Here is a 12,500-nt window from a genome sequence, read left to right as displayed (position 1 = left end):
TACGTGGAAGATCTTTGAGTAAAAACAATCGGACAATATGTCACAATTATTCAGATTTGTGTTGGCCAGTTAATTTAAAAGTGAAAATAATGGGACAGTGGCCATCGCATGTTGCATAAGATACTACTTGGATTTCTGCAAATACGTTTCTGAATTAAATGTCTGTTTAATGAAATCTTCTTTTTTAGAGATGATAAGAATAATACCTTTTTTCCTCGAACTCAACTGAATAAGAGGCAATCCAAACTAACACTTGTTCGGCGACTTAAAGGAAAGGTGAGGTATAAATGATGATTTAATGCGAATAGTTTTTAATTGATCAAGTGTTCTCGATGGTTCTGTTTGTTACGTTTGGCTATTAGGTTACGTCGGTTAGTCGTCAGGTGGCAGTGACCTATGTTGTTCTTCCTGGGGGATGTGTCAACTGGAACAGAAGTCAATACTAGTTCGAATAAGCCAGAGACCTCAGTCCGATATCAATTGGACAGGATGAGCTGAGCAGCTGACAGTGGACATGAAAACCATTTTCTCGGTTAATTACACGCCTTTTCCTACCACGTTTCCGCCTTGTTATCACAACTGACAATAACCACCATCACCTCCCCCCTTTCCTCAACTCAGACAGACGGCATCAAGATATATCGCAAACGCAACACAGCTGTCAACATTCACTCTAAGTTGTGAACAACACAAAGACAGTGTATTGCACAGAAACAAAGAGATAGGTTTCATTTTTTGTAACTTTTACTTTACATTATTTCTATCCTGAAGTATTTCATCCGCGTGCCCGCTGCGCAATATACAAATTTCCTCTAGAATTAGGTTATTCAGTAGAGAGTATTCAACTGTCAAAAAGCCAATTAAAATGTCTTTCGTATCATTTTTTTTATTATAGGAAAACCGTGAAACAGAGGGTAGTGATACGTCTCCTTCTCCTCCAAACAAATTTCACTACTTCTGGGATCCGTATGAAAAAGCCTTCATGACCTCAGGGACTGCATATACTATAGACAAATACGCCCGGATATGTTTTCCAGTGACTTTTGCGGTCTTGAACTCTATATATTGGATTGTCTATGCACCGGACAAAGTCATATTCTAATTGACAGGCGTGGAGGTCTTATGACCCAGGGTGTGATTGGTGTTCAGAAAAGAACGAAATGATCTCCATGACAGGTCACATGATAAATAGAGGATATTACATGGCCGCGCGGGGATATGAATTTTATCTGCGAGTGCTGAAAGTATCTACCGAACGAGTGAGAGATACTTCCAGCACGAGAAGATAAAATTCGTATCCCCAAGCGGCCATGCAATTTTCTATTTATTATATAGATATTGATGAAACATCTAGGTTTAAAACAACTTGTTTTACTTATTTTCGAAATGATTAAAAAGTGGTCACCAACCGCTAAAAAAACAATTATGATAATGTAAAATTTTGCAATAAAAATGTTAATGCAGTAGAGAAGAATTATATTAAAGCACAAAAGTATCTTACAATGAAGAGGAAGCTCGCGTTTTATTGGCTTATCGTGTTCGTTACCATGACGACACCTATATTCCCACATGTGAAAGATGAAAATGATATGTTCACTGCGTGCGGTGAAGGTATGATTTTTTGATAAAAGGACTAATCCTGGTATTTCATCAGTTTCTATATAATAATAAGAAATCTCCCACTCGTCATGGAGAAAGAGACACAAAGACAGACATTCTCACCTGAGGATTAAAAGGAACAGTGGCATGGCAATGTTAGGCTGACCATGAACTGTGTAAACACAGAACTTTAAAGGAGGCCTCTAGAACCGATATTTAATATTCTAGAGTGCTGGGCAAGAGCCGCAGGACAATTGAAGAACATTTCCTGGACCAGCTTTTTCCTCAGGATATAAGCCTTTTTACGAGATAATAACATGCGTGTTTCTCGTTTTGTATTATAAACTAGACATTCTCTTCAGACCCTGTAACTAGCAGCAAACAAATGGTACCCGTAGTTTAAATGATCCTACCCTAGATGGTTTTTACAAGGGTAAATTTGTGACGTAGTCGGGGACAGCTGAGATGACAAAACTTGCGAGAGCCTGTCTTAAATCGTAAGACTTGAAAACATGATAAATCTCAGAAAGCCTGTCTTAAATTAAGACTTGAAAACATGATAAATCTGAAAAGATCAGAGATGTAGATTGCAAACTAGATATCCCCTTTCGAGAGATATTTTGAACTTTAATTTTTCTTCTCTCTTGAGTAAAGTATTGTAAAGTATTGTAAAGTAAGAGCCTTATAAAAAGTTACCCTATAGTAGCCAAAGAGACGTTATGCTGTTTTAGTGAATAGATATTGCCTTGTCCTATCTTCTCCTTCGTTGTTCGTTGTTGCTGAAAGAGTGACCTTCATTGTCAGCCCAATGTTATCGCTGTTCGTAGGTACCTTATGCACGCATTTGATTGGCTCTAGGTTCTTGATTGGTAGTTAGTTTCTAAATGTTTTATTGCAGGATAGACACACCGACGACGCCATTTCGCTTCTTTGTCATATGTGGCATACTCTGGTAGGATATTGAGGTTCCGATAAGCGGGACTGGTTGGAAGTCGGGTTGTGCGGCGTCCCATGAGCATCTGGGTGGGTGGTAGGTCAATTTGGTCAATAGGAGTATTACGGTAGTCAAACAGTACAAGGCAAGGTGAAAATCCTTTCCATAAATTTTGGCTTTCTTTAGAATGTTCTTGGCTGTTTGAACAGCTCTTTCCGCAAGACCTTTGCTCTGTGAATATCTAGTTGGCGATCTGACATGTTAGAAGGTAAAGGTAAAGGTACACGTTATTTAACGTCGGAAGTTCCTTTACTCTCTAGAGAGTACTCTCCCAGGAAGCCGACGGTGCGCTCATTTTACCCCCCCCCCCCCCCCCTTCTTTCCATCAGTGCTCCGTTTTAAGGGTGTTTAAAGCTACCTAGGCTACACTGACCCGTAATGTTCAAATTCTGCGCCATTGTCACTGACGATGACTTCAGGTATTCCATACCGGCCTAAGTGAGTTTTTATGTGGTTGATCACTGTCTTGCTCCTACTGTTTGGCAAGTGTGATATTGCAAAGAACTTCGAGTAGGAGTCAGCTGTAACCACATATTTTTTCTGTCAAGTTCAAACAGATCGACTGCTATGTTCTGCCATGGCCGCTCAGGAGTTTCATGTCTGTTATGTGCTCATTCATTCCTGAGAAAAACAAGACAAGAAGTCTATAGCTCCTCTTTTACACTTACACTTTTCTATGCCTAAGTGGCTGCTGTGTATTTGACTAAGCATCTCTCATCTAAGAGAAGTGGGTACAATCAATCTCTCTTCCCTCACTAACACATCACCATTGCCTGAAATTTCGAATTCCTCTTTAATGTTTGATCCATTTTCGCTTTACTGCTTAGCTTCTGCAAAGCTGGGTCTTCCTCTTCCTTTGTTGCTTGTCGAAACTGCTGCAGCCTTTCATCACTTACTGGCGATTTTTTTAAGGGCAAAGACTTCAAATTCATCTACGCGTCAGACTTGGTTTCAATCTTCTCCTCCAGAGCGCGGCTAAGATCGTCAGCAATGTGCAAGTTCTTGACAGGAGCATATTCAACTTGCAGGTCATATCGCTGAGGCTTAAACATTATCCCTTTCAACCGTTGCGGCGCATGGAAAAGGGAGTTATTTTATCATAGACTGAACACGGTTAAAGACAATTATCCCATTCCCATTTCAGTTCTGTTCTCCTAATACCCACTGAGCAAATCCCAGTCCCAGGGACTCAATCCCATCTTCCCAGGGCAAAAACAGGCCAATCCCAGTCTTCATTTTACCCCATCAGGACTCTCAATATTATTCAAACTTGATAATCTACTTTTGGCTTCAATTTGAGAAAAACACATTTAAAGCATGGGGAATGTTGACTTCCTTTCTGTTCTTTCGAAGACTATATTGCAGCAAAGGCCGGTGTAATTCTTCCTCTGAAATTCACTGAAAAATGCAATGTTGTAAGCTTAACATTTTAATTTGTAATTGAGATAATCTAGCATTTTGTCGTTGGACAGGTTGGCAATAGATTTTAAAAGAAAAAAAAAAGAGAAAAATACAGTATTCTTTTAACGTATTTGCCCATGAAGGTTTCTTTGGTGACTTTTTTTCGGGTAATCTTCAGTTGCAATGTATTTCTAGAAATGCGCGCTGTAAAATGATGATAAGTAAGCTTACGTTATTTTTTTGATGGAGTACGAACAGTTATTCAAAACATGCATTCATGAAACTTTCAGTTTTATCAGCACATATACGTCCTTTGTCTTATACAGGAAACCAATATGCATCGGTTTTCATTGACATTTGAAAGAATCAGCTATTTAGCTTTCAAAACATCAGGGAAGTGAGCACCAAAGTACTTTCAACCACACGGCCATAGAGTCCGATAACGGAATCGCTAATGAGATGAGATGCTCCAGATGGCATATCTCCATTTACAGAAATAAAATCAAGTTGCACGTGCACGTCATTGTAAGAAAAAGAGGCAACAAATTTCTTCCCACGTTAATGACGGATGAGTAGGGACCTTTAGCATCAGGTTTTTCATGGGAAACCGCAAACTGTAAACCGCAAAACATCACGTGACCAAGGTCTTGCCGTCGCGTTTGCGGTTTGCAGTTCACGTTTTAACCGTGGAGAAGACCTCTAGCGGTAAGTAACAAACGGCAAGGTTTTTTTCCACTGAAAATTGTACAGCCTCACGTTTAAAAGCACGAAGTAGCTTTCCATATCCACCTTCTATGTGCTAGTTAGATTTTTGAACTCGAATGAATGAAGTATTTATATTTTTTGGGCGATCAAAGTGATACACTTCCACTTGACAAAAAAACAACATGGCGGCATCAAGCCGAACTCCTTGCTAAAGTTCGAAAGCCAGGAAACCTGAAACTGAAAACGGCTAACCGCAAACCGCAGTTTGCGGTTTCCCGCGAAAAACCTGATGATAAAGGTCTCTAGTCTCGAGGACTTCGCGAGAGCTGCGCGGAATCACGATGGCGTTTTCACTTCCGGCGTTTTAACAGCCAATCAGATCAGAGTTTGGTCGGCCACAATTTGGCCGAGGCCTAATTTTAGCGAGTGACAGCATAAGGAAATATATGGGCGAAGCTTAAAATGGACCTGATCGCAGGTTAAATAAGGCCTAAACGGCTGAATTCATCCTCTGCGGTTTTCTGCCCCATTTCCTTCAAATGAAAGTGGCTTCGGTGGTGGAGCCTGAATCATTATTCTTCTGAGCCCATGTTATGATTCTAATATTTTTAATTTTGCCAAAAAGTAACAACATGGTTGTAAACAACTACAAGTAACGTGGTCACACCATGGAATAATGTGACCAGAAAGGGCGGGAAATTACATTCCGCTACAGCACCCTTTCATCATGACAGATATATTTAGAGGGATTTCAAACATTTGTAGCAAAATCTAAATCTAAAAAATTCTTAATTTATTGCAATTCAGTTACATCGATACGTAGACAATTTAATTGAAGAAAACTGAGAAATGAGAAAAAATGGGACTGAGAGAACTCGAATACTGATTGTCATTGTGATTGTCATTGGAATGGACCATTTCACGCTCTTGAGTGCATCATGGGTAATTAGGGCAACCTGGCGGGAAATTAAAAGGTAACTATGGAAATTCAAAGCAAAATAAACTGTAAAATGACTCTGCTTTCGCCTTCATAACCCAAATAAATAAGTTCAAGTTCACACCTGAGATGAATTGGAGTTGGTATCTATTTTTTGGAATTCCTAAGTATTCCTTTTTTGTCTCCATGCATTCTCAGTAGTTTTGTGCCTCTGGAATTACATGAAATCAATTGGCAGAAATCAACGATATTACACAAGGTTTCGAAGTCATCTTGACTTCATTTTCAAGTGATAAATGTAATGCTCGTTTCAAGTTTAAATTAAGTGGTTAACGGTTTATGACGTCAACCATCGAAACGAAACGTCGTGCAATATCGCTGATTTTTGTAATCAAATGTATTCCAACTTTGTTTAATGAAATAATTTCTTCAATAGCCATTCTCTTCAACTTTATTCTGCCCCACCTTTGAGTGCATATCTTCTGTTTTGGAAAATAAAAAACCTAAAGTTGCATATCATGAGTACTTTTCATCGTTTTGAACTTCCACACAAGTCTTTGAATTCCTCTCCATCTTGCCCTGATTACCCATGTGCTCCCAAGAGTGCGAATTCGTTTGTAAAGATTGTGGTTGGAATCACTGTGGAGGAACTTTATCAAACGACTTACCCTTAAATCGGAAAGATAACATTAACCGACTGTTAAAACAAGGGATTAATCTACGTTTTGCTCGGATTTGTGCTGTCGCATTAGATTAGGAATACATTTTTACGCAGTGTTAGACACTTCTGAAATCGGTTGGTAGTTTTTCATATGTAGCACAGTGCAGGTTCTTTATTTTGGGCCGACAGGGTTACTGTGCCGGGCCACGAACTCTTAAGTTTTCTGTCATTACGGACTTCCACACATATATTATAGCTATTGCGTTTTTTTAAACTTCTGTTCGTTTTTCTATAGTTGAACGTTAACTGTGTTTTGATGGTTAATTCACTAGTATATCCCCTGAATTCGAACTCACTGACTGATCTCAAATATTTCATAATAAAAGCAACTTCTTTCCAAAGATGTTTGGTGCAATTACATTTTAAAAGCATCACACCTCAGTCGATCATGTAATGTTATACTAACGGGTGAAGTTTCAACTTGGGGAGAGGAAAACAAAATACTTTTAAATCAGACCTGGTCATTTTAAGTTACAATGCCAAGAAGCCTTACATGACATAGTCTTCTTAGTTCATAAATGTCTTCAACTGTTCATATTATTGTTTGTTGTTTTTACTGTAAATAATATTATTTAAAAAATGCATTTCACATAAAAATCACCTAGAAGCCTTCAGGATCTCACAACGTGGGCGAACAACAGATACCCCGCCCCCTTGAATAATCCTTTTCTCATATGCAATTATTTTTAAGATTCATGTCCTCCAAGGTTTTTGCTGGTTAATTAATGAATATGTCACATAAAAGGTGGCATATTGTACGGTGATTGGGTAAAAGAGCAATATCTAGAGAGCAAGCTTTTTCCAAATAAAGACTGTCTGAGAATTCAATTATTCCAAAGACACGAATGGCAGAAAAATTCTCAGTGTCATTAGCTCCCAATAGGGACTAGGGAGCTTAAGCACGCGCGTTTGTGAGACGCGAACAGCAACTGGAAGTGAGCTGCTTTCTCTTTTAACCTGTTTTCACGCAGTAACTTTTCTCCATTAGAGATGATTAGAACAAAAATCTGGGAGACGCCACTGTCATGGCACGCGAAATGGCTAAAAGAGTACTTTAGCACATATTTTTGCGGCGCTCTGCACAACGACGCATGGATCGCCAAATTTGAGGTTTTAAAGACAACGTGAGCGTACAAATGCAAACCTTTCATAAGATACATATTCATTGCCGTGACATTGGCATCTTAGAAAAATTCCCATGTCCTGCTCTCGTCTGAATTTGTAGCTCAGTCAGTAGAGCAGCGGTGATCTAACCCGAAGGTCGTGGGTTCAATTCCCATCCTGGTCGGTTTTTCTCTGTCCTTCTGTGGGCCCATTTCGATTAGTAGGGCTAACGCTCACATGGTATATATGGGTGGAAAACTAGCACTTCACATTACCCTCTAATAGTCAAACCTTTCATAAGATATCCTTTAACACTCTGAGATCACTCGTATCGACTTATTTTTAGGATACTTCGCCTGCGGCGTGAACGAGATAGAATAATCGCGAAAAACTTGCGACAGTCCAAACGATATTTGGAGCGGACATTTTCGTCGACGTCGACGTCGTAGATCTTAAAAGCGACCTTCAGATTGGCGTACAAGGACGACTTCGAGTACCATTTCTCAGTTCTGAGCATGCGTGTTTTGAAACTTCTCGCTCTTTAAACGTAATGCGCGAACCCAGTTCAGAAAGCTCGTACTCGCAGTCGTCAGTTTTCGTACTCCAAACTGAAGGTCGTTCAATTCCCTAATGTCGTTGGTAAATGGCCTGAGTAATTGATAGTCTAGTCCTCTGGGTTAGTACGCATAGTAATCGTACAGTGCAGTACACAATCCATTTTCACGGATTTGTTTGAATATGCTATTTTCCTCTTTGGTTGGATCGCGAAGGGGTTGTATTTGGATGCAATAAAGCACTGAGTAAGGGCATCTACAAAAAACGCATTTTAGAGGACGGTGCAGCCTACTGATTCGTGTTCTGTCCATTCTGCCTTGTTTCTTCATGCGTACTCCACGTCTGTACAGATTATGTTTTCTCGCGGTAGTAATTGAGAAAGTGCAGTTGGGCCTTTGAAAGGAAAAATTGCAGTTGGACACCTGCCACACGTTCTAAAGCACTGAATGCACTGAATATTTGATGACTCAGAAAAATCGGAGTGTCAGTCCTAGAAGGATTTCAACCCACTTCTCTGCAAGCTCTAATCATTGACTGAGCTACTGTGGCTCGGTTCAATACAACTCATAGTTTAATTACATTTTCATCCGAAATAACTGCAGAAAGAGCAATGCATCTCTCCTTTCATCATGCAAACAGGTGCTTATTTATTGTATCTTTATATTTGCTGTCTTTCCCGACGGTTAAAATCTATTCAAGAATTTTATACTCACGCCGCACACGTTGTAGTGTTGTTTAAAGTAACAATTCATTTTTAAACGATGTGAGAACACCACGACCTTACACTTACTTTAAATAAGTGAACCCTTGTCACATCTTGAGAAATTGTAGCATTTCGTAGGGATACCCTAATAAACTAAAAGTAATAGCACCGGATCATTATGAATTGGTCGCAGCTTTTGAAGTTTGGTGAAATTTCTTTCACTTGCTCCAGTCAGACAGGCAAATCACACATTTATCACTATTGGATTCCATAGACTGCCACTCTTAGCATGAACCAATCACAGCTTTCAGTCCATCCCGTAAACCAACCAGTATACACAATTGAATGCGAAAAAGGTCACAGGAAAGCCAATCCGAGAGATTCTGTCTATGATAATTGGATCTTGAATAGGGAACCAATGGTTTTCTTTCATTTCCACGCCCAAAGTTTTGAGTTCCATATCCGGTAACTCATCTTTCTCTTTTTTGTGACACAGCCGCGTCAGCGTGCTTCCTCGTCGGGAAGAACAATTCGCGCCAAGGAAGGAGGGGAATTCTTCAGACTCTCTTCCGTCCTCCTATTTAAGATAACGAAGAAAATCAGATGAAATGAACCAATACGAAGATGCTTTGAATTTCCAGAGGTCTAATTTGTCCAAATACATTTTTATTTCCCAAGTTGTCAACTATTCATTTTGGTGAACGAACAGAGAAATGTCGGGATTTTAGAACTATTCAACGTTTACATATTGAGTTATATTAAAGGCCTTCGACCAAGCGAATTTACTACTACTACTACTACTACTACTACTACTACTACTACTACTACTACTACTACTACTACTAATAATAATAATAATAATAATCATAATCAACTTTATTAACAAATTCAAAGAAAAATCTTAAATTTACAATAATAATAATAATAATAATCATAAAATAATTAATCATTTAATACGCATTATAAAAAAATGCCACTACATATGTGTCTTTCTCTTTGGTCTTAACATACTAATTAATAGAAATCCATAAAAACTAAAAGGTTTCGTACTATACTAGACCATTATTAAAAAAAATCCATTACATAAGTGTCTTTCTCTTATAATAATAATAATAATAATAATAATAATAATAATAATAATAATCATAATAATAATAATCATCATCATCATAATAATAATAATGATGATGATTGAAGTGTTATAACAAAGGAACAACACACGCAAGATGGCGGATCTACACAACACTACTTTATTCCCCACACCACGTGCGTGGTGCAACCGCTGACCTGATGTTACATCTCCCTTTTTTTTTTTAGCGAAAGAAAAGCAAGTAAACAAAGGAAACACAACTTTGTTTTGAGTTCCATATCCGGTAACTCATCTTTCTCTTTTTTGTGACACAGCCGCGTCAGCGTGCTTCCTCGTCGGGAAGAACAATTCGCGCCAAGGAAGGAGGGGAATTCTTCAGACTCTCTTCCGTCCTCCTATTTAAGATAACGAAGAAAATCAGATGAAATGAACCAATACGAAGATGCTTTGAATTTCCAGAGGTCTAATTTGTCCAAATACATTTTTATTTCCCAAGTTGTCAACTATTCATTTTGGTGAACGAACAGAGAAATGTCGGGATTTTAGAACTATTCAACGTTTACATATTGAGTTATATTAAAGGCCTTCGACCAAGCGAATTTACTACTACTACTACTACTACTACTACTACTACTACTACTACTACTACTACTACTACTACTACTACTACTACTACTACTACTACTACTACTAATAATAATAATAATAATCATAATCAACTTTATTAACAAATTCAAAGAAAAATCTTAAATTTACAATAATAATAATAATAATAATAATCATAAAATAATTAATCATTTAATACGCATTATAAAAAAATGCCACTACATATGTGTCTTTCTCTTTGGTCTTAACATACTAATTAATAGAAATCCATAAAAACTAAAAGGTTTCGTACTATACTAGACCATTATTAAAAAAAATCCATTACATAAGTGTCTTTCTCTTATAATAATAATAATAATAATAATAATAATCATAATAATAATAATCATCATCATCATAATAATAATAATGATGATGATTGAAGTGTTATAACAAAGGAACAACACACGCAAGATGGCGGATCTACACAACACTACTTTATTCCCCACACCACGTGCGTGGTGCAACCGCTGACCTGATGTTACATCTCCCTTTTTTTTTTTAGCGAAAGAAAAGCAAGTAAACAAAGGAAACACAACTGAAAAAATTACAGAATTTACAAACAGTGGCAATGCAAAACTTCAGACAACATGACCACTGGAGTAGTGTTTCTGTTTCTAAATTGAACACAAGACTTTGTGACATGTTACAAACTGTTCCCACTGTGGCTAAAACTTGACATAGTCTTTGAACCTTGGAGGTTCTCTAACTGTCCTACCGGACAGTGTGGTAGCAGCCATAGACATTTTGACTGGTGTTGACCTAGGATTATGCAGGGCTCCTGCACCAGACATCTCAACTTCAGTGTCTGTTAGGTCTTCATCTGATGGGGCTGTGTCTTCATCGGATGGGGCTATGCATACAAACTCTGATGCCTTGGGCTCTTCAGTTCTTAGCAAATGGCGACGATTTCTTCGGTACTCTCCCCGCTCTGTTTCAACCTTGTAGGATCTAGGTAACGGAAGAATCTCCGTAACTTTAGCAGGCTTCCACTTGTTGCCTTCTCGAACTCTTACAAACTCGCTATTCATCAGCGGTGGCAGTTCCTTCGCTGTTGTGTCGTGCTGCAGCTTCTGCTTTCTTTGCCTTTCTTTTAACTTAGGCAAGACTTCTTCAGGATCATACAGTTGGGGCTTTAACATTTCTCTGGTCATTGGAATTTGGGTTCTCAAACGCCTTCCCAGTAACACCTGCGAGGGTGACAAGTTGACTTCATCCAAAGGAGTATTCCGATATGAAAGGAGGGCTTTGTATGGGTCTTCAGCTTTCTCAAGCATTGACTTGACTGTTTGGACTGTTCTCTCCGACTGACCATTTGACTGGGAGTACCCTGGACTTGACGTGACATGATGAAAGCCCCAGTCCTTCGAAAACGTTTTAAACTCTGCAGAACTGTAACATGGACCATTGTCCGAAACTACCACTGAGGGCACACCATACCTTGCGAACTGAGACCTGAGTGCAGTAATTGGTCATGGAAGGAAGTAAGGTTAGTTCTGGCCACTTGGAGTAATAATCAATAGTAACAAGGTAGTTTCGACTATTCTTGTGTAGGATGTCTGTGCCAACCTTAGGCCAGGGTAGTGGTGGGATCTCGTGTGACCTCAGTGGTTCAGGCTGCTGACTTGGTCTATTTTCTAAACATACTGGACAGTTCTTAATCTTCTCTGTCAGATCCACTGTCATCCCAGGCCAGAATAATACTTCACGTGCTCTCGCTATTGTCTTGTTGATTCCACGGTGTCCCTCATGAAGTTTCTCAACCATCTCCCCTCTCAAACTGCTAGGGACAACGATCTTTTGCCCCTTTACGATAAGTCCATGTGCTACCGATAATTTATCTCTGTAGTTCCAGAATTCCTGTGCATTGAAGGAAACTTGACCTCTGGAATCTGGCCAACCAGACAACATTATTCGTTGATTTTCGGACAGGATCTCATCTTCCTTGGTTGCTTCAACGAACTTGGCCAACTGTTGATGTCTAACTGCTCAGCATTTGTCAGGTACTCTTCTAAATGGGCTCGTGATAGAGCGTCCGCTAAGTGT

At 38.9% G+C, this 12,500-nt stretch overlaps 2 protein-coding genes across 7 annotated transcripts in view; one reads left to right on the top strand and one right to left on the bottom strand.

The window, feature by feature from the left end:
* The window catches only part of LOC138016593 (glycine receptor subunit alpha-4-like), a 57,122-nt gene extending 54,782 nt beyond the window's left edge, over window positions 1–2,340 (top strand). For all 3 annotated transcript variants that reach the window (XM_068863773.1, XM_068863771.1, XM_068863772.1), the window contains exons 10-11: window positions 189–276; window positions 896–2,340. In XM_068863773.1, the coding sequence (XP_068719874.1) occupies window positions 189–276; window positions 896–1,102 (295 nt within the window). In that variant the 3' untranslated portion in view covers window positions 1,103–2,340. The remainder of the gene's footprint in view (window positions 1–188; window positions 277–895) is intronic.
* A 6,225-nt stretch (window positions 2,341–8,565) lies between these two features.
* The window catches only part of LOC138015767 (gamma-aminobutyric acid receptor subunit beta-like), a 33,652-nt gene continuing 29,717 nt past the window's right edge, over window positions 8,566–12,500 (bottom strand). For 2 of the 4 annotated variants that reach the window (XM_068862878.1, XM_068862877.1), the window contains one exon: window positions 8,566–10,204. In XM_068862878.1, coding sequence (XP_068718979.1) covers window positions 10,013–10,204 — 192 coding nt within the window. In that variant the 3' untranslated portion in view covers window positions 8,566–10,012. The remainder of the gene's footprint in view (window positions 10,205–12,500) is intronic. The other 2 variants (XM_068862876.1, XM_068862875.1) reach the window with 1 other exon arrangement.

The sequence above is a fragment of the Montipora capricornis genome, chromosome 9 (genome assembly GCF_036669925.1).
Source record: "Montipora capricornis isolate CH-2021 chromosome 9, ASM3666992v2, whole genome shotgun sequence".
NCBI classification, from domain to species: domain Eukaryota; kingdom Metazoa; phylum Cnidaria; class Anthozoa; order Scleractinia; family Acroporidae; genus Montipora; species Montipora capricornis.
This window is presented reverse-complemented; position numbering and strand designations above follow the sequence as displayed.